General features: G+C 37.2%; 1 protein-coding gene across 1 annotated transcript; it reads left to right on the top strand.

The window, feature by feature from the left end:
• The first annotated feature begins 2,895 nt into the window (after positions 1-2,895).
• Positions 2,896-13,265, top strand: LOC149817443 (protein ENHANCED DISEASE RESISTANCE 2-like). The gene is made up of 22 exons (XM_089985867.1): positions 2,896-3,278; positions 5,318-5,392; positions 5,493-5,546; positions 5,661-5,726; positions 5,808-5,869; positions 6,837-6,877; positions 8,281-8,376; positions 8,448-8,494; positions 8,568-8,668; positions 8,765-8,860; positions 8,979-9,043; positions 9,134-9,205; positions 9,341-9,487; positions 9,588-9,946; positions 10,600-10,678; positions 10,766-10,941; positions 11,126-11,227; positions 11,315-11,365; positions 11,462-11,605; positions 11,686-11,781; positions 12,355-12,456; positions 12,910-13,265. Exons 1-22 carry the CDS (start codon positions 3,153-3,155, stop codon positions 13,000-13,002), a joined length of 2,250 nt encoding a protein of 749 aa, XP_089841993.1. The 5' UTR covers positions 2,896-3,152; the 3' UTR covers positions 13,003-13,265.
• Positions 13,266-23,230: the final 9,965 nt, after the last annotated feature.

Raw genomic sequence — 23,230 nt, 5'->3', positions numbered from 1 at the left:
ATTTTTTTTAGAGAGGAGAACGGAAGCTGGGCAACGAGAGATTTTTCGACAACGGGTGGCAGCCCAATGCTTTTTCTGACAACAGGTTGCAGCCCAATGCTTCTACCGCTGCCTGAGGGTTGAAACAAGCCACCCTTTGCCTGGAGAAGCGTCGATGGTAGAGGGAGATTTTTGGTGAGTCACCGACCACCTCTTGCGGTGGATGATGGTGGAGACGGGGATGAGGAGGTTTGGCTACCTCCTCTGGCCTATTCGGTGATGCCCAAACACCAACAAAGGTAAAAGCCCCTTTTTCCCTTTTTTCGTTTTTTTTTTCTGTCCCCGTTCCTCCACCGCGGTAGGCGATGATTTTTTCAGTCTCAACGATTCAATCCCCGCCCTCTGTCGTTGCAACCATTCTTCGGTGAGAGGGTGGATGCCACTTTTGTAAAAAAAAAAAAGCGAAGAGGGTAGCAACCAAGCCCTTTTCCTCTTCTTTTTTTTTTTACTTTTCTGCAATACGACTCTTGCCGTGAAACTGGGTGGTCCAGGCTAGGAAAAATCCTGCCGACCGATGCATACTGTGAGAGGGAGAGGAAGATCGGGCCACCATCGGTGGTAGTGATTTCTTCCTCTACTAAAAAAAATGAAACCGGAGAGGGCCAAATCCTCTTCCTTTTTCCTTTTTTTTTCGAGTTTTTGCAAATCGAGAACCCTTGGTTCATCAATTTGTCTAAAGCAGAAAATAAAACTGATTTTTTTTGCTCTTTTCGATTTTTTTTTATGTTTCTCTTTTTCGACGATGAGTCCCTGCCATAAAAGGGATGTTTCGGTCTGACATTACCGATGTTCGATTCTTGCGTCAGTACACCCGCATGCATAAGATGCTTTCAACATCATCAGGGATATGTCAAATCCCCTCTAATACCAATGTAGGGTTTAGAATGCTAGGATGCAGAATTACTGTGAGGTGAAGAACACGTTGTTACGCTCGAAATCATCGGGGAGATCCAACCTCTCAACTTACGTACGATTTGAATGTATGTAACCCTATATTTTCATACTATTTCACTGTATTTATAAACTTGTAAAGAAATAAAGTTTGGGACACAACCTAGAAGGCATGACAAAGTTTCTTAAAAACAACATATCAGGAGCCGTTTTTCAATGTAAGTGTCAAAATGAGGACCTCAATCTGGTTAACTCAGGTTAAGTGAGTTATATTATATCATAAGATCACTAAACTGACACTTATATAGCATGATAACAAGAGCAAAACAGATTTTTTCAAAACAAGGTTAAAAAGGATGCTTCTTGAGTCTTGACTATGACATATGTTTGGCAGTTTCATTGAAAAGATGGATCCTAAAATGTCTTTTAAGAAAGGTTGGGTTCCTTGTGGAACTTTCTTGAGGCCCATCTTGTGCGCGGGAAACATATTCTCGTTGACTTTTTTTCAGGAATATGTATGTTTGTGTAAAGTGCAAGTTGAGATAAAAATGAAAACTTGCTTGGCCGGCTTTCCAAAGTGCCATTGGCGACTTTAGACTACAAGACAAGTTGAGATAAAAATGAGGACCGGCTTGCTGTCTCTGACAAGTGGATAGGGCTGAGCCAATCATGCTCTTGGTATTTAATAGTGGCATTGATACGTTCATGTGCATACTGCCATGAAGTTTCTGATTAGATTATCGTGCTTTATTGGACCGCAGATCTAGTTGTAGTAGTGTCCCAATCTCAGGCCCATATCCACCACTCGGCCCTCAATCTTACCCACTGGGTCCCATTGTTGCATCAAAATATGCACTGATGCAGAAACTTCATTGGGGACCATTCTTTTTCACTGATTTTGGGCGCCGTTCATCTTGATGATGGACGGTACCTTGAACAATTTTTTGTCTAAAGTCCGGTTTCCTCGAGCATGAGGTATGGACATCTGGGCCAAGGAACGTTTACACAGAGAGAGAGAGAGAGAGAGAGAGAGAGAGAGAGAGAGAGCAGGAGGACATGTCAACGGGTGGTGAAAACTAAAAACTAAAAACTAGAAAGCCGGCAAGCCAAGAAGGCAAATTTTCAAATGACGCAGTTATTCGTCGAGAATTTCTCTCACAAGCATCATCGTCATCATTAGAGACCAACAACGCTCCACCTCTATCTCATTCAGCACCCCCCTTGATGTCAATACCTCACTTTTACCCATTCGCCCTTCCCTTTCGGAGCTTTTATCTCTTTTTAATTTTCCCTAATGATAGTTTGCTCACCCACCAGCTGTCAGCTACTGTTTTATTGCCTTAACTGTCTAAAACAAAACTAATGAGCCTCTCTCCCCCCCTGGCTGTGGCTGGCAACACCCACCTCAAAACTACACTAGAAATTGTCAGAATTTCCACCTATTTTTCGTTTTTTGGAAACGGAAAATATGTTCTGGAAATTTCAAATAACTAAACATCTTTTTATATATTGGTAATAGACTTTTTAGTTAAATTAATAAGGGTAATCAAGTTATAACTTATAATAAAACTCTAGCAGAGACAGAACTTGGCAGATCTTGTGCGTTTCATGTGTGTGGGTATTAAAAAAGTCCGTATCAGTTAATCGCAAGAATAATGATGACCATGTTTTCAGCAATGAAGTTGGCAGAAACCCATAGTTTATGCCTCCCATTGACTGCATCTGAGCTGTCACGTGATCCGCAATTAGCATCTCAGCGCCTGCATAGATTGACACGGTCTTCGAGTTTAATATAGAACCATAATAAGAATATTGAAAGTACAACCAATATCGTTGATATATCGTTACTTATCTGACAAATAACAATATATAATAACAATTTTTTTAGTAATAACAAGAATACCATTGTCAATATGTTATGTGGTCTGATATAATAAATGGTAGTATTAATACAGAAACAGAGAAAGAAAGAAAGAGAACGAGAGAGGGGTGCCACCTTCACCTGACATTCTCAGGTTGAAGGTGGAAACCCCACCATGGTTCCATTAATTGGCAATTCTGATGTAATTGTTCCTTTTCTTTTTATTTAACCAATGCTGTAACATAGACTGGAAATTTTCTCGCGCATTTATGATAATGGTCATATATAGCTGAGGGGACAGGGAAGGGAGAAGAGAAAGCTGGGAGGTATTCAAATCGGTGTCTCAGAAGTCGAAGGGAGAATGGAAGGGTGGTTGTATCTCATACGTTCTAACAGATTCGGGTTGCAATCTTCAAGGAAGCGGTATTTCGTTCTCGAGGAAAATAGTCTGAATTGCTTCAAATACATGCCCATGTCCAGAGCAGAGGTACGTTATGATTCCTCTCTGTATTCTTGTTTCCTTTTCTTGCTGCAAAGTTGGAAAATTCAGAAATGTTACGGTTCTTTTTGTTGTTAATTCTGGATTTGTCAAGTATGATTTAGTGCGGGTTTTTGGATTCTTCTTTTGCCCTGTTCTGTATGTGTTGCCGCTTTTATCTTCCCCATAATTTGGTTTTTCTTATTGGCCTTCTGTAGAGAACAGGTGTTCATGTTTGGTAGCTTCTTCCTTCCGTAATGTGTCGGCAAGTGATTTTGACATCTAGGGTCCTCATTCAAATTCATTGTTAGGACTCTCTGTTGGGTCTTTCTGTTTTCTCCCTCTGCGTGCATGTGAGAGATATAACTTTGATGCTTTTATTGCTCTTTTGTGTTGGAATTTTGTTCTTACACAATGATCAAGTGTTATTGAGAAACAGGTAGTCCAAAAGCTGTCTGGTTTTGGGCGCTGTTCACTCCGATTATTGATGATGATAAGGTTCAGTGGTCTGGCCTGATGCGTAAGCTCATGGCCTGTATAATGTGTCAATGTTTGGCATTTGGGATTTGTATTCGTTACTGGTCATTCTTATTGCTGAATTGGTTTACCTTCTACCACTAACCATTTGGTTGGGATCTTCTTGAAGATCATTTGATTGGTAGGTATTTCTTTTTTGTTTGCAAATAGATATTTAACGTTTGTTTTTGTCAAGACAAAAACCATCAAACACAAGTCCATGATTTTTATTGAATTTGTGCTATGTGATGAATTTCTTTGGAAAATTGATAGATAATTCAACTACTGAATCTCGCTAACTGTCGAGAACATGACTACTTATTTTCTGTAGATCTGGTCAGATATTCTGATAAGCCAATTTGAATCAGTGTGCTTTTATCATTAATTTTGTAGGATATTTGTGTGATCATCTGTAAGACCTTGTAATAGTGAAAAATAATGCACCTTTTTTTTCAATTAGTCTATTAGCCTTCATATGCACTTTGTTAACCTTATGATCAAACCACACTTTTTCCACAGCATCACATCGAAATTTGGATGATATACTGGAAATGTACATCGATTTTGAGAAATACAGTTGAACTTTGATAGCTATAGGCCTCAACTCTAACGCTCAAATGTGATAGCTGGAGTTTTAGAGTCACTGCAGCTTAATTGAAGGATCTGAGCTCAGATCTCACTGGAGGCTATTTCTTAGATCAGGAGGCAAATAAATAAACAAAGAAATAAAAGTGAATATAGCACTTGATGGAGAAGACATGGAGCAAATTGATGTAGAATAGGATGCGATCATGTTGATTCATTAGGCTCAACATCTTCATCCCGAGCATCTGATTCAACAGGATCATATTCTACAGAATCCATGACGAAAGAGCTTAATCTTGACCTGTAACTACGATGACTTCTACTTATCTGGCTACTCATGCTGGTGAATCCGGCCCCTGTTACTATGACTGGGAATTTTTGCAGGAATTCAGAATATTGATCCGGAACATCAGACTCTGAAGCTTGAAAGAAAAGAACTTCCATAAAGGCTGGGTCACTACCCACTCTATGTGAAGATAGCCCACTCCTTACACTATAGAAAGTGAGGTTTGTTACGCTCCATGTGTATCCAAAGACAGATATGCAGAGAGATATGGCATACCAGTAATACGTCCAGACTCCAAACAAGGATAAGGAAAAACTGTCTACCCTGTTACGTCAAGTGTAGACCACTTGGCAGCTCTGTAAAATAGGTGGAAAAAGAGAATTTTTGGCTAGAAATTTAAACCCTGAGAATAAAATTTGAGTATTTATCTCTTCTCATGGTACATAGAGATAATGCATGCATCTCATAAGCAGTTTTTTGTTGTATGATTAGAACACATCATGACCATGGTCCAAGTTTACCCAATTTATGAGCTCAGTGATATTTTATTGTCTTCCTGTAGGTCATGTCTTGCATCCATATATCATTATTGAGAGAATTCTGTTATACATCTAGCTAATGGCGGAATCCTGATATGGAGTTTCATTAATCTGTTTCTCAGGATCCTGTAAGAAGTGCACTTATTGATTCATGTACACGTGTAGCAGACAATGGGAGAGAAAGCATCAGTGGGAAAGTAGGTCCAAGAATGTTTCTCCTGTACTTAATATACACATTTTCTTTTGTCACCACATAGATGTTACCAATTCTTCTAACAATTTTGGCTGCAATTGCAGGCGTTCTTCATATTTACACTTTATAATGCTCTAGATCACAATGATCAACTTAAGGTCTGGGAGATATTCTGTTGTTGCTACTTCATGTTTTGCCTCATTTGATTTATTCCTAGTTCAATATTCTCAACCAAAACCAGCTTTATAATGTGGTTTGGCAATTTAATACAGTTGGGAGCTAGGAGTTCAGAAGAAGCAGCTAGATGGATACATTCATTCAAAGAAGCAGCACTGAAGGTATAGACTTACACAGATTGCTCAAGTTTTACTTGTCATTTCAAACTACTAGTCTAAACCTGTACCTTACTTAATATGCAGGATTATCCAAATCAAGGAATCAATTTTCTGTTTTCTCCCAACAGGAAGCACCAATACTTCAGGTGCTTACCTCTCTTTGTCCCTTCCATGTATTTCCTTCAATATCCAGTGCCCTTATTTCAAATTTTTTCTTTATCATGTGTGATGTGCAAAGGATCTTCTTCTACCAACATTGAATATACATGTTAAAGCTATAAACTGGTTATGCTTCTTCTAGTCTTCATTTTTGTGAAGTTGGCTTTGATTTTCTTCAAACATCCTCAAACTTATATTCAGCAGAAGAATTATCAAGATTCAGGCACAATTTTTGAATCAATGGCTGACTTTCCTGTGAGTGCATATATGCATAAACAAAGTTTAACTGTTTGCATGGTCAAAGTGAAGTCTACCATTTAATTTGGATAAGTAACCAAGTTAATGCATGAATCAACTAAATGAGGCCAACACACACAAGCATTTTATGTGCATACATATGTATACACACAACACATACACACGCACAAATATATATAGAAAACCTCCCAAACCTACCCAATAAGAAATATTTATCGGATTTTTGATGTTTTTTCGAAATTCTCAGATGTGTTCAGCATGATTGATTTACTAGAAATTGACACTTGGATCATGCATTTTGGATGAAAAAATGGTGTATTTGGAGCCTTAAAATTTTATAAAATTGTAGGCCGTTGATTTTTGAAACCTTATAAAAACATATTCATGCATCGGAATCAAAAGCTCCAAGAACTGATTCCTATAAAAACAAATGCATAGATCACGTGTAAGGACAGAATTTAAAAAAAAAAACACCAAAAATCCAATAAATGTTTCTTATTGGGTAGGTTTGGGAGGTTTTCATTCCCTTATATATGTGTATGTATTTATTATACATATATATCTTGGATATCCGCATGTTAATATTTCTCCTAGTTCATGCATAAGCACAAATGGACATGCATGCACACATTATAAATAATCTGTTTCTAAAATTTAGCATTGTCCATTTGACTACAATGTGCAATGGTTTGGCAGGTTGAGTCGCAGGAAGGGGATTTGCCATATGAACTTCTTAGGTATAGTGGAAGAACACCATCTGTTCTTTTTGATGTCCTATTGAATAGGATCTGTGATTTCTTTGTATGTGTTTATCAACTCTTTTATTTAATTAATGCTACTGGGATCTCCAAGCGTGTTTATTACTCCTTTCTTCCTTACCAATGGATGTCAAGTATTTGTGAAATAACCTAATGCTACTGGGGTGTATGCTCTTATTGAGTGAAGGGGCTGGAGACCAAGAAGTGAGCTATTTATATTAAGCATTCTTCTTACTGCTAAATCCAGTTTCTTGGTCAGTGATGAAAGAAAAAGAATTCCACTTTTTTCCTTTCAAGGAAATACCACCAAGATGTGTGCACATGGGAGAATAGTAAGACATTGTTCAATGAGAGATATTCATATGAATTTTGTAACATCTTTTTTCTTTTCAATCTAACTGCTAGGTCATATGGACACATTAAACAGGGTCATGTATCTAGAGGACATGACATGTGACACTGCGACACATATCAGGCACCATGTGCATTTTTTAAACTTTTTTTTTATTGTTTTCATGACTGCACACCCTGAGTATTCTCTTATTTTATTTTGAATTTTACTCTAGGTAAGGATGAGAAAAAAAGACCATTTTTAACTGTCAGTGTTATACCAGCCATTATGTGAAAGCACTTTGATAGAAATATAAAGAATTACTATTTTATTTTCTGCCCAACTTCACTTTAGGTGTGGGCCCGCAAGTAGATCCTTTTCTGTATGTGATTATGGTAGGGCCTGCATTATTATATGGTGTTGATTGTTAAAGACATGACATGAAGACAAGAATGGATGCTGTTGAGATGTGCATGTCGAAGTGGATCTACATATAATAAAAATATGAACAAAGTAGAAAAAAAAACTGGTTTAAGAAAATTAAGGAGCAATACCTATGGTTATGGCTTACATACAGAAGCAACTAGCACGTAAGGATGACATGATACAATTTGCTGGAATTAGGTCAATGAGGAGACCAGGAAGACTTGGTGTGGTGTGGGGGATGTGATGTTCTTTGCTTGTAGGTATGCCTGTCTCTATCTGCAAATATGAGAAAATTATTTTACAAAATAGAGATGGCCAACTATTTTTCAAAAGAAAAGGTACACTAATATGACACACTTAATAGACAAATTTCACTCTAAACTAACTAGATGTGTATTGGTTATCTTGACAAACTTCAGAATATATGCAGCTATTTGTTGCATATCCTGGTTGTCATTGTGTTTATTACTTCTTTGATGCATGTACTATAAGGACACTAATCAGAATGGAAATTTAACTGCACAAATGATTAATTTGAGAAGTTTATACTTCTCTTCTGCATTATGTTATTCATTTCTTCATCTTATCATTTGAGAAATGTAATCTTGTGTTGTACTCACAACAGGTCTGGATTGGACTGGTTGCTCAGCGGTACATGCAGAGCCAGTGGCAGCAGATGTCATTGCACCATCTCCGTGGACAATGATTGGTTGTCAAAATGGTAAGGCGACTTCTCTTTCTCTTCTTTGCAATCTACTTAAACATCTATACTCAGATTTGTTGTCCATCCAGGTTTACGGTTATTCAAGGAAGCTAGAGACGGAGACTTCCATGGAAAGGTAGCCTTTTATGTTCAATATATTTATAACAAAACTGCTTCCTGATTCACTCAATTTTGTTACCTATCCTCAGCATTATGATGATCGTCCAGCAATAATGGCAGTTGGTGTGGTCGATGCAACTTCAGAGACTGTCTTTCAGGCAGTTATGTCCCTTGGCGCATCAAGATCAGAGTATCATTCTTAAACAAGCTCACTAGCACTTCTATACATCATTTGTTATTAGCAGTTGAATCAACCTGACTATCTGCAATCTAATATTATCTGCAGATGGGACTTCTGTGTTTCTCAGGCGATGGTCATTGAGCACCTTGATGGCCACACAGACATTATTCATGAACAGATGAAGAAAGATTGGTTTCCTTGGTCAGATTTTAAACTGGTGTTTTTTTCATGGATAAATTGAAATCAGTTCATCTGTGCACTTTAAATCATTGATACATGGCACTGTTATGTTTTAATGTGCCTTATGTTGATGTTTCAGGGGAATGAAACCCCGAGACTTATTGATACGACGTTATTGGAGGAGAGAGGATGATGGAACATATGGTAATATCTTTAAGAAGTGTTTGATGTTTTTTTATTCCTTGCTGAAGCTTTTCCTAAGAAATTGAAGGATTTTATTGGCTTTTCATGCAGTAATTTTGTACCATTCTGTGTTTCACAAAAAATGTTTACCTCTGAAGGGCCATGTTCGAGCTTGCCTTAAAAGTAATGTATGCTTTGACATAAATTACAAATAATAGTTTTGGAATATTTGTTTCCTTCTGAATATGGCACTTGTATGGTTGGTATGTGCAAATTGGTGAATAGATTAATCAATATAATACTCGTTCTGTTTTGCAGGTGGGGGATATGTAATATCTCCACTCAACGAAGGGAAACAATCAGTTGTCAAGCACATGGTCTCCATCAACTGGAAATATTGGAAGTCATCTCTTTTTAGATCTTGTGAAACATCTATAACCATCAGAATGACAGAAAGAATTGCAGGTGATCTCTTGATAAATCAATATTCAGATTTGTATGCTTCATATTCTCAGGAGCAGATATTTACAGTCATTAATTTTGCATTTGCCTTTTACTTTTGTAGCTCTGAGGGAAGTGTTTAAGGCCAAGCTTGGAAGTGCCTACAATGATTGCTCACGAGGTGAGTTGACAAGATGTGCTGTACTGCCAGAAAGTGACAAGGAGGACATCAAAGTTGAACTTCAATGTACAGTTGAGAATGGAAAAAGTGAGAATCCATTGGCAGAAGAACCGGGGGAAGAATCATGTCTCAAACCAGCCAATCGTGTCGGGTCTTTCCGCCAATTGAGCGATGAATCTGATGAGTTCTTTGATTTCCCTGAGCAGTCAGAGTACGAGTATTTTGACCTTGACTCAGACCATTTCATGTCAGATTCAGAAAATACATGGTCTGCTGATGCTGAAAAAGAAAAACAACCTCAGGTACTTATCCTGAAAATATTGATATGTTTGTCTTCCAGCAATTTGTCGATGAATATATCCAGGTCAGTGGTAGATGACCCAACAACCTGTTGGGCCCGAGTGACTCAAATAATTCAGCTGAAACCTGAGTTTTCGTCCTTTGGGGTTTGGGCTGGGTTTATTCACTAGGCCAAGTTTCCATGTTCACTGAGCCAGTTCAAGTCCTGCTAGATCAACATAGGGCTTAAGTTTTAAACTACATGATTGCCTTCTTGAGTTATAAATGGATCAGCAGAGATATTCTTTTAGCCTCTTGGATTATTTTATAATAAGGTTTGCTTGTACGGCAGATGATTAAATGAAAGCTATTTAAAGAAAAAGTTATGAGCTGATGCATACTTTAAGATAAAATTGTCATGACATTTGCACAGTTAGTAGTTTCAGTACTTACATATTTGTCCATGCTCAATAGCTGATATTTATTGTATGAACACGTTTATACCATCTTCTTTAGTTTGTTGAACATATGATGGAACACAGTATTGTTGTTAAGTTCAATTAACAAACATGTGTTTGAACTTTAAAATTGTATTTTGATGGGAAATTCATGAGACGTGAAAAAACCAATGAAGTGTTTGTAATTATTTTGTTGCATTAATGACATTAAACAACAGATGCAAGATCAAAGCCACACAAAGCAGTCAACACTGTCAACAGCCGCAGTTTTCGTGAAAAAGTTGCATGAACTGGCAGGTGGGTGGTGTTTAGCCTGTTTATTGCATTGTCTCGTAATTTGATGTCTAGGTTAAAGTTGTGATATTATATTCTCATGTATCACAGTTCAGCGGAGGGCTTACATAGATTTGAGAGATGTCATAATGGAAGAGGGCTCATCCTGCTGCTATGGAAGCACTCTCCCAGAAGATCCTACTTGTTCTACACCATGCAGCTGGACAACTTCAGATCCTTCAGCATTTCTTATTCGTGGGAAGCATTACCTTCATGACCGGAAAAAGGTAATATTGGTGGTCAAGGGACATTTTTCTAATAGAAAGCACTTCTTTGTCTTACCTTATATCCTATTCTACAGAAGCATTTATAAATGCCAAACCTTTCAAACATGCATGTGTACCGTCATTCCCATATCATTAACTACTACAAATTCCCAGTGCTTAGTCTTCAAGTTTATGTATGCACTAGGTCAAGGCAAAAGGTACTTTAATGCGATTGGTTGGTGTGGATTGGCTCAAGTCTGATAAGCGAGAAGATGATCTTGGTGGCCGTCGTGGGAGTATGGTTCAGGTGATCAAATGAGAAATATCTTGTAGCAGTTACAAAGTGCCGTTTATCTTTGTTATTAATCTAGTATATGTTTGTCATTACATGCAGAAATATGCAACACAGGGTGGTGGCGAGTTTTTCTTCATTGTTAATATGCAGGTTTCTTCCTCAATTTTTTTCTTCCATCAGTTGGTTGCCTTCCAATGCCTCAGGATTTAATGTTTGATGTGTTGATCTACCCTTCCATTATCTTAGGTTCCTGGTTCTACTATGTATTCTCTTGCCCTGTATTACATGATGGATTCACCTCTGGAGAAAAACCCATTGCTGGAGAGCTTTGTAAAAGAAGATGATGCTTACAGGAACTCCAGATTTAAACTAATACCCTATATTTCAAAGGTTAAACTATTTTCCTTTTAATTACCATTTCCATGCATAAACGATGAGTACTCATTAGATTTTGTCTCTGGTCCTCTCAGGGATCTTGGATAGTGAAACAGAGTGTTGGCAAAAAAGCATGTATGATTGGGCAAGGGCTGGAAATAAATTATTTTCAGGGGAAGAATTACTTGGAGGTAAAGCTCTGTGCCATCTCAAATAGTTGTCTATTTTATAATATTTAAATGGAAAGATACGTACACACACATACCCACACCTACCAACTGTACACACATACAGAGGGTTGAGTTTTTCCAAAAAAAAAATTCCAATATTTGAGTAGAAATCTTTATCTGCTTAAGCAACAGGTCATATTCATGACTGCATTAGTTTCATGATGCATTAGTTTCATGAATTAGATGGATCAAATACGCATATGAATTTGATTCAGAATATACTGCCTAAACCAATCTTCTGATTGATCGCTTGACCATTCAATCAATGGCAATACCCAAGTTTGTGCCTGTGATGGTTGTTCAGGTGATTACGGATCAACCCTGGTCTGAACCGTTGACAGGCCTTCACAAGCACCAAACGCTTGCATAGTTGCATGTGTGCACACATGCTCAGACATTATACTACATTCTTTTTACACCTGGTAAAAACAGCATTGTCCAATGCCGGTATTGGTTGAATTACCATGATATCAGATAAAGCATTTCCCTTTTCCTTTTAGTGAGATATTTAATCTGAGAATTTTCAAGTTTCAGCTTGGAATCGACGTCGGTTCGTCAACTGTTGCAAGAGGTGTTGCAGGATTGATTCTTGGCTACCTGACTAACCTTGTTATTGAACTGGCATTTCTAATACAGGTAAGAGCTTCCTCTTGGTATATGAACTTTCAAAGATGCATAGCTAAGTACCTTGATTGGCAATTTGCTCCAAGTCATCCAGGGTCAAAGCTGCTCCTATGACTTGAACATCCTAAGCAACCTGAGCCACTTTGGCCATGAGTCCTTAATCTGTGGTTTAGCCAACGAATAAAAAGATTGGACCTCCCAACTTCTGCTGCAATTCTATCTTTGCACTAGAATTTGGACTTTGAAACGGTTGTAACCATCAGAAACAAAACTATTGTTTTCTTGGACGTTCCTCTTTGCAGTATGACTCGTATTTTTTCACACCTTCCACACCTATAGCATACATGAATTATATGCATTTGAGCATTTCTTTGAACTTGACCCCTGAAAGTTGTAAGTGAAAAATGAGATATCCTTCTCATTATCTCATCTTTTTCTAAACCAATGAATTACTGTTTGGCTCAGGCAAACGCGGAAGATGAACTCCCAGAATTTCTTCTTGGAACATGCCGCCTCAATCATCTGGACAGTGATAAAGCCATGTATGCAAGGCCATGATATGTTCTTATAGAAAACCATAAGATACTACTCTCCCATAAAGGTGGGAAGTAGAATCAATCCAACGGGCTCGCTACAGGGAGCTGCGGAACATGCTGCCATGTTGATGCCTCGTAAATTCTTCTGCTCAATATATTTCAAATTTTGAGATGCTAGAATGTATGTCACGAGCATGGTTGGCAGGTGTTGAAGGGACTGAAAAAATATGTAATTTGTAAAGAAAATACTTTATTAATCCAAATCTGTTCTTTGATATATGCAAACGGGATTCACTTGTGGCATGATTTTTTTTTTATTTCTTTTGCTTTCTTCGTTAAGTACAAATTTAACTCAGATGCAAAGCATGGTTCCTCTTTGGGCGAGGGAAGCAGATCAGGTCATGCTGAAAATGAGCGTTTTTGCTCATGCTGACATCGTGGCCATCCGATTTGCATTTTAAAAAGCTCAAAAGTCAACAAAACCACGTGGCATTCATCCAAAATGCAAACAGACGGCCACGATGTCAGCATGAGCAAAAACGCTCATTTTCAGCATGACCTGATCTGCTTCCTTGGGCGAGTGTGTGTTTATCCTAACCCCAAAAATCAAACGATTTTAGACTCTGTCCAATCTAATTTTAACAGACTTGTAGGTTGAGTCTGCATCAAAACTTAGATCTCCTTAAAACCTGTTCGTTCTTTATAAGATTAGTATTTTACAATACACACCCGAATCTACTACTGCTTGTACTTCAAACCGTTTGTACTAGAATTAATTTATTATACCGGCAGATAAGGACCATACTCATTCATATTCATACCTAAATGGATTAAAGAAGAATAATTTTGTACTCAGATAACTTAAGTTCTACATGAATATGTTAAACATACTTCATTGCATGAACTATGAAGTCACGCAATCAAAATCATCGTGATATGTTTATTCGCGAAGTTCCAAGCAAGTTCAACCCAAGCGAGAGCTCATTTAGAACTCACCTTTTTCAGTAAAACTTTGTATTTGAACAAAAAAACAAATGTTTCCGTCTTTTCCCAAAATATCTGAAAAAAACATCGTTGTTCTAATAAGAACACTTAGAACAGAAAAAAAAAAACTAGGTTTTGAAAAAAGTGCACTCTCCATGGATTCAAAACCATAGCCGTCCCATATCAAGTGACAAATCCTGGTCACCCCAAACCAGGACAGGAAGGTGGAGCCCTTTGGAGCATGAATATGTGAATTTTATGACAGTTATGACAGGAGAGCATGCAATTCATAAACAAGCTTAGCTTATATTATTTGATAATATATATATATATATATATATATATATATATATATTATAATCCAAGAGAAAACTATATATAATATAGTTAATATTACATGGCATTCACTTTTCTAAGTATAAAGTAGTCAATATTACATAACATTTACTTTTCTCAGTGTAACGTGTGTAATGAAAGCTGATCCAAAAATTTGAAAAGAAAAAATGCATAGACGTGTTATTAAGGCACCTGCCAACTCTGACGACGGATGAAGCAAGTACAAGTTTTAAGTCCAAATCAAGTAAAGGCAAGTTGGTAGAGGTTCAGCCTTGTCCAAATGTGACATTTGTACACATAATCACCTGGAATTCTGAAACTGGGATTCACATGTCTAGCATATGGTTTATGCCCTTCGAACTGCAGGCTTCCAATAGAGTGCCGCTTTGGATACGCCTTCCGGGACTTTCGGCCGAAAGGTGTTTTCAAGGGAGTTGCCGCTTTCATTCAAGGATCTCTGTTAGATATTGATTTTCACATTCGCGTGACGAAACGTTGTGCATTTGCTCATATCTCCGTCTCAGTCCAATTGAACTTTGTTCCCAAATCACACATAGAAATCGTCATTCTCAATCGGTGCCAATTTAGTGAGGAAATGATGTACGAGCAACGAATATGCGTCTGTCCTCACTGCGGATCAACTAATCATTCTCAATAGTACCTGCCCTAAACAGAGAACTCCCCATCAAGAAGAAGATGCAAGTCCCCCTACATATGAATGACAAACAGGTCTGACTGCATCGTCGACCTCGCCCAATGTTAAAAAGGTCGATGGAAAATTCTGCTCCTAACCAATTTTCGGTTCTCACAAGTGAGAAGAAGCCATCCTGTACTGCCTTTGGAAATGGAAAAGTGCAGGACCAAATCTTGGCTGATGTGATGGCGGTAGAACACGCAGCGGCTATCAAGTCACAAACACAAAGTTTCAGTGACCTTATCATCCTCTTATTATGGTCGTCGGTCATCCACATGCCTTACTCGACGGCCTTCCCCTGGTCCGGCGACGGTTTCCGACCAAGCTCTGTTGGTGCAGTCGGTTACCCACCCATGTCCAGGCCTCAATGCTTCAGCCTCTCAGCAGTCGACACGTCACCAAAAACTGAGGCCCTCGTTTACATCTCCTTCCGAAACTATTTCCCTGAATGATCGTCAACCATCAACAACGCCCACCTCTCATTTGGACTCCACCTCAGCGTCCACATCTCAGTCAACCGCCATGTCATTACAGGATGCCACGTTGTCACCTACCTTCACTTTTAACCCTCGAAGCGCGTGTTTAGGGTCCAAATGAGTGCCACATATACAAGCACGTGGGACTCGTATCCCCGAGTGTGTCGGCATCACTTTGCATAGTAGTATGGTATGGTTGCAATGACTTAAGTACTCATTTCCGTCATAAAACCTCATCCAAAAAAAGTAAATGACAATTCAAAAGAAGGACAAAAATATCCTCTATCTAGAAAAAGGATGATGATGTTAACTCTTCAAAGTTCAAACGTTCTGTTTTCGCAGGTACAATGGCTCCAAAAGGATGATGGATCATGTGTTCATGATCAGGAGGGTATTTTTCAGGAGGCTTCTCTCAGTTATTCACTAGTACCAATGTCAACCATTGCACTTTTGATGGTCCATTGGAGCCGTGTGTTAATCTAGAAGAGAATGCCAAGTTACTAGCTCATGTCATTGATGTTGAAGTGACCCTAACCGTATCTGATCTTGATGGGAGGGGGTTGTGTGTTCTCCCCCGAAGACAGATTCGTGTGTTCCGGAGTGTACGGATGAATATCTTGGGACCCGTGATAACTCATATGCCAATGTTACCCATGATGATTTTATAATAAAATAACATAAAAAAAGATATATATACGTTTGACGAAAATGTCTTTCCATAAATAGCTTTGCACATTCCCACGAGCCTAGGTTCCCGCCTTGGTTTTTAGCTTGTGTTACAACACATTGCTGCCTTCTCGTTCCTGCTTTGTGTTATAAAATATTCTCGGGTTCGTTCCTACCTCATGGATATAACTATAAATTGATCGACTGGTTCGATCATTGGTGGGCGTCATAGGGGGATTTGACGGCCATCTCTTTTTACAATCTTCTCTTATTCTTCATTTTAGTTAGGTAGTGTAGAAAAAAGCAATGACGCACAAACATTCCAATAAGTGTCATTAAGACATCGTGAGTACCTTTTCATGTCATCATGCTATTGTTGAAGAACGTATGTCGTTGTGAGTGCCATTAAGGCATTGTTTGGTTATTGCATGTGGATGTTGGCTTTTCGACGGTTGAAAAATTAAAGATATTTGTAAAATGTTGGGACCTGTTGACAAGAATGCTTGGTTACAGATGCAAGGAAGGGCCTCTATCCCATCCGGTATCGTCCATTCACTCAATATATGCAATGCATTGCAAATCGCAGTTGTAGTAACATACTAACGATTTGTGAGATATTGTTTTGTTTGTTAATATCGATTTGTAAGCTATCATGCTGAATTGTTGTATCGATTTGTAATATATTATGTGATATGTATATCGATTTGTAATATATTATGCTATATGTATATCGATTTGTAAGATATTATATTTTTTCTAGTGTCAATTTGTAAGATATTTGTAGTATGATTTTAAAACATGTGCGTACAGAATTTATATTGTTGCACGCTTGCGATGGCGATTTGCGTATTCAAATCGCTGCTCATTTAGCATTTTCTATTGAAATCGCTTCACAGTGTCATAAATATAATTAAATCGTTGTCACGTGAATCGCTATCATCAACACACATATACGATAAATCGTTTCTTTTATTGGCATGGTAAATAACAAATTGATGTATAGTATAAGCAAATAACAAATTGTTGTTGCTTTTATACTGTGATTCATTCAATCATTTTTTTGACTTGCTTAACTAATTGGTATTCGTTGTTATATGCATCTTGAATAAATTGTAGTAAACGTATGCACTGGCTAATGCAAATTGATATCTTGCTTATTATAGTGGTGAGCGTATCATCTGGTTGGAGTGAAGATGATGTATCTCAATCATTGGAAAGTTATGAAAAAGTGAACATCTGTATTAATGACGCACCTGAATAAGTGAACATGTGTACTAATGATGCACATTATAAGAAGGGTACATGCATTGGATTCAGTCTTGACTTGAATGTTCCAGTAGAAAAAATGCAATTCGATAATAGGGTAGATGAACATGACAGTACACTTGACTCTGTTCCCGTAGAAGAAATGTAGTTTAATAATGAGGAAGTTGCATATAAATTTTACAATGATTATGCATTCAAACTTGGCTTCAGTGTTAGAAGGTATTCTTGGTAAAAAATGTATAGGGTGTCATGGTGAGAAAGACATATGTTTGTTCTAAGGTTAGAAGAAGTCAAGTAGAAATCTAACAAGGAGCAAGCTAGATTTAAGATGTGGTTGTCCAGCGAGAATGATATTAAGACTTACGAATGAGAAATATGTAGTTTATACTTTAATCAATGATTATAACCATGAATTAGCAGCTTCATTTATGACTCCTATATTAAGATCACATCGTAAAGTAACTGAAGCGCATGCTACAATAGTTGATAGCATCAGCATTGCACCAAGGAAGACATACAATTTATGCACGCACATAGATGGTGGTCACGAGAATGTGTCATTCACACCTATGGATCTAAGAAACCATTTGAGAATGAAGATGACATATAACATAAAGAATGGAGAAATATGTTCTTTGATTGATTACTTACAGAAGAAATTAAGCAATGACCCTGGTTTCTTTAGTGCAATGCAATTGGATGAAGATGAATATGCTGTGAATATGTTTTGGGCAGATTCAAAGTCAAGAGTAAATTATGAATGTTTTAATGATGTTCTTATTTTTTATACAACAGTGAAGGTTAATACTGAACAATAGTCATTTGCGCAGTTTGTCAGAGTGAACCATCACTCACAGAGTTGCATATTAGGCAACACTTTTTTATATAACCAGACAAAGGCAACCTTTGAGTGGTTGTTTAGAGTATTTACATAGGCAATGAATGAAAAGTACCCTAAAGTTGTACTCACATATGGTGATCACGTAATTGTGGTTGCAGTGTCTCATGTATGGCCAGATGCACATAATTGCCTATGTTTGTGGCATATCTTTCAAAATGCAACAAAGAACATAAGACACATATTTAATCAGAATACATGGTTTGATAAAAAGTTTACAAGGTGTGTACTTGAGAGCATAAACGAGGTCACCTTTATGTCGGATTGAGAGGAAATAATTCAGATGTACGACCTTGAAGACTGTGCATGGTTACAAAATTTATATGCAGACAAAGAGAAGTTGACATTGACATATGGAAGACAATACTTTTGTGCATGTATGATAAGTACACAAAGAGTTGAATCTATACATGTCACAGTAAAGAAAACCTTGTATTCATGTTTAACAATGTTTCGCTTCATGGATGTAAACACCCCAATTTTTCCTCATCCATGCTCAGACAACCCTCCTTGTGTGAAGGCCAACCCTGTTAGGTCAGTGTTGGAGTCAAACCCCGAGTCAGTTTTAGAAAATCACCACTTTACCCATTTTTACTAGGAAAATTACCATTTTACCCTTAGGTAATCTCAGACCCCAGTCAGTCGGAGTCAACCAAGCCCATTGGTCAGTTCAGAATAGTTAAAATATCATTTATTTCAAGCTCATCTGAACTCACAATGAACAAACCACTTTTATTTCTGACCATTCCTGCCAAAATGGGATAATTTCTTCAGAAATGAGCTCATTTCTCACTCAAATCCAAACCAATTGTCTTTGAGTCAGTCATATTCCCCAAAGTCTAACTTGAGCTCACTAGGAGTTTAAATGCTCCAGTTTCAGTTCAAAACCATTTCCAAGTGTCCAGGAGCCCATTTTAGCCCGTTTCAGCTCTTTCAGCTGAAATTGAGTTTAGTCCAGTCGATTGAGCTAGTGTTCGAGCTTCGATTTTAGTTCATATCAGTATTATTGATCTTTTCTCTAGCTCAAACCCAGCTCAGGTTCGTAATTCACTTCGCTTCAGTGATCATTCCATACCATTTCTCTAAAAATGATAGCTTTTCTTGAAAATTTAGCTAGAAAGGTCAGTTGAGTCAGTGTCTTGTTAGTTCAGTTGAGTTCTGAAACTCTAAAACCCAGCTCAATCCAGTTCATTTTAGTTCAATCCAACTCAAACTCTAATTTTTAGTGTCACTCTGGCCCGGTAGAACCCGAAAACCATTTCTTGAACCATTTTGCAAATTTTATCAATTTTAACATTTTTTGAATTGGTACAAGCGTCAATCAGGGTCTAACATCCAAAATTCTTCATTTAGGGTTAGCATTTTGCATATCATTTCATATCATTTCTTGGAATTTCATAACATTTCATCACATTTCATTCCATTTTCGAAGTTCAGAACTCCAGTTTTATAAATTTCAATCCATATTGAGTTTTAAAAGTTTTCAGAAATCAATTTCAAACCCTAGGTTTCCAAAATTGACATTTTTACCCCCGAGAGTCTAAATTTAGAAATATTTTCTCAAGAAAAACAATCTGGATTTATTTTAAACTCAAATTTTCAAAGTCTACGCTGGATTTGCTTCGCAACGGGGTATTGAACTTCAAAATCCGAGCTTGTTTCAAAAACTACCAAAAATAGCTCGTTTCGTCCAGAAATTTTTTAAAAAGACCATTCTACCCCTATGATTATCAAAATGAATTTCAAATTTGGAAAGAGAGTCCACTCTAAGATGGCTCCTTCATTCTCATTTTAATAAAAAAAAGCTTTTATCTTCTCCTTTTCTTTTTGATTTCTTTTATTTTTTTTTTTATTTTCTTTATTTTTATTTTTATTTTATGAGAGGAGGTGGGACCCACAAGGGGGTCGACCAGCCCCCTCTCCTTTCCTCTTTCTTTCCTTTTTCCTTCCCCATTTTCTTCTTCTTCTTCTTCTTTTTTCTTTTTCTTTCCTTTTTTCTTCTTCCCTTTCTTCTTCTTCTTTCTTTCCTTTTCTTTTTATTTTCTTCTTTTTCTTCTTCTTTCTTCCCTCTCTCCTCTCCCATTTACGTGGATTTCTTCCAGCCCCCCTCCTTCTTCTTCTTTCCCTATTCTTCCTTCCTCTTTTCCTTCCTTTTCCCTTCCTCCTTTTCTTTCCTTCCTTCTCTTCCCCTTTCTTTCCTTCTTTCTTTCCCTCCTTGCTTTCTTTCCCCTTTCTTTGGTCCAACCACCATAAGACCCATCCACTTACCTATTCCCAAGGACATTCACGTATTACACAGCCCTCTCCTTCTCTCCCCTCTGACAAAAGCCATCTCCCATTGAAAAGTTAGAATTTTTTTATTATTTTTTCCTAAGTTTTCAACCCAAAGGATCACACGGCTTCTCACATTGATGTCACTTCACCAACAACATATCAGCAGCCCCTTTGAGCACCTCCCTTTGATCTCTCTTAGCCCATTCACTAAGCTTCAGTCCTTCAACATCAACCACCACCGGCATCACCACCTCCAACTCCCCCTTGTTGCAGCCACTAGCCTTTTGCTCCAGTCGGCAACTCCAACTAAGGTGCTTCCACAACCTCCAACACTTCCATCTCCAACCTTCAAGCAACATCTTCTTCAACCTCGAAGTCGCCATCTTCAGTTGGTATCACTCCACCCCTTTACAGCAAGCATGCATTGTTCCCCTCCTCGGTAGCAACTACAATAGCCTGGACGTTGATCCCTCTAGCTACTTCAAGTTGGTGCACGCCAAACTCCAAGGTAAGATCCTCTTTTTTGTTTTAATGTTATAAAGATCCAAGGGTGTTCATGGTTTAATGGATTTTCCTTTTAAATCTAATTTGAAATTAAGTTAAAACCAGGTTTACATAGATGAAAGGCCTCAATTGTCAATCTAAAAAAAAAGGAAAAAATCATGTAGCTATGGGATCTGTTTGGGCTGAAGCTCCCTTTTAGAGCCTTATATGTCATGCTATGTGAGTCAAGGGATCCATCCGATGGATGGATCGGATCCCCTCTCGTCAATAGCATACATTAAACAAAGTTCTACCATTCTTTGATGGTTTTCTTATTGTTTTTTTTCGCATATTCCATGTCATGAGCATTGCATTTGATTACTTAGTTTAGTTATATTTGTGGTTTATCTTGTTTTAGTTTAGGCATCCAATCCGACAGTCATTTCACATTTAAGTTCTCGTTGATAAATCTTAAAATTTTATTTGTGAATGCCTTCATTTATCGGTGATTTTCTATAAAAAAACCCAGTTTGATTCGGGTTCCTGAACCCCAACAAATAAACTGAATCCCAAACTGTGATTTCACCTTTTCCAGAACTTCCAATTGTTGTTTTAGCAGACAAAAGCTTTTGAGATCTCCTAGATGGACGATCTGAATCCTCCCTTAAAAATTACAATAGATTTATCGTGGAATTTAATAATTGTCTGAAAATTTTGAGATTTTTATAAATAGATTGGCCACTGTTAAAAATCGATTTTCCCAGACCCCTGGGAAAACCTTGATTTTTCCTTGTTAGCGTATAGACCGACTCTAATGTGCTGTGTTCGTTCAATCCATAAGTCTTCTATCAAAACTTTCAACATGAACGTTGTTCCTAACCCATTTCTCTGTCATTTTACAAAATTTTGGATTTTTTTGTATTGTCAAAGTATTTTTCCCAGAATTATCTTCTTTGTTTGACAGATTCTCATGCCTGAGAATTTCAGAGATTCAAACCTCTGATAATCCTCTGCCACAGCCCAAACCATAACCTGAATCCCAATGCTGTAAAAATAGAAAATATTCCTCTGTTTGTCAGGGACATTTTCCCATAATTTCAGCCTTTTTCCCATTTGTCTGATATATTTCCTATGTTTTCTCCTAAAATTTGTTTGTCTGCCCTAAATCCTAGGGTTGCCGGATTCTGATCTGACTTGCCGGAGTTGTCCAGCCCCGACCATAGGTCAAAACCAGAATCTGTAAATTGAAAAAATCCCTGCCTTACTGTCCTCTATCACCCCATAAAATTTGGGAAATTTTTATGGAAGTTTGATATCCGAAATCCAATTTAGAGTTAGCATTTTAGGCAAAATCTTGATTTTTTAGTATTTTTAGCTATTTTTTATATTAAAAAAATAATATTTTCGAGCTCCATTCTGTTTTTAGGGTTAGTATAGGTGTCCATGCCAAATTTGGTTTAAATACAAGTTCATTTGCTTTGTATGTTAGTTTATTTTTAAATTCAGAGGCGAAAATCGAGTTAAATTTGATATTTTATGATATTTTTGCCATTTTAGGGTTTTATTTATATAAATAAGCACGTAATGTCATATTAGAGTTAATTTCAATCTCATTTGCATTTTAATTTCTTATTTTTGCAAATTTTTTTCCAGAAAACCCTGGTTTCAAGGCTATAGTCTTGTTATCAGGGGTTTGGTCATTTTGGCCTAAATTTCGAAATTCCAAACGTTAATTTTCTAAATTTTCATGCATATCATAATATTTTATCATATTATGTTCGATTTATTTTATTTGATTTTCAAATTTCTAAATTTTACAAAAATTCTTTTAGAAAACCCTAATTTCAAGGTCATCAGGGGTATTTTGGTTATTTTGACCCAATTTCGAATTTCCAAGTTTATTTTCAAAATTTATTCATTATTTCTCATGTTTATATCAAAGGTGGGTATCAATTTGGGTTTATATCTGAATAATATCCGATAATTTCTAATATTTTCGAATAAATTCAGAAAAACCTACATTTCTGTGCTAACATGTTTTCTTGTTTTGCAGGAACATTCAAGAAGAATATTTAGTTATTTTATTTTTTTTCTTTATTCAATTAAATATAAAAAAAACAATGTAATAATTTGGAATAAGAATTTACATTTCCTGTATAGAATATGATTGCAT

This window comes from Nuphar pumila, chromosome 13, assembly GCF_984573655.1.
Source record: "Nuphar pumila chromosome 13, dmNupPumi1.hap1.1, whole genome shotgun sequence".
In the NCBI taxonomy this organism is placed as follows: domain Eukaryota; kingdom Viridiplantae; phylum Streptophyta; class Magnoliopsida; order Nymphaeales; family Nymphaeaceae; genus Nuphar; species Nuphar pumila.
The sequence above is the reverse complement of the archived record's forward strand: the minus strand, read 5'-3'. Positions and strand labels throughout refer to the sequence as shown.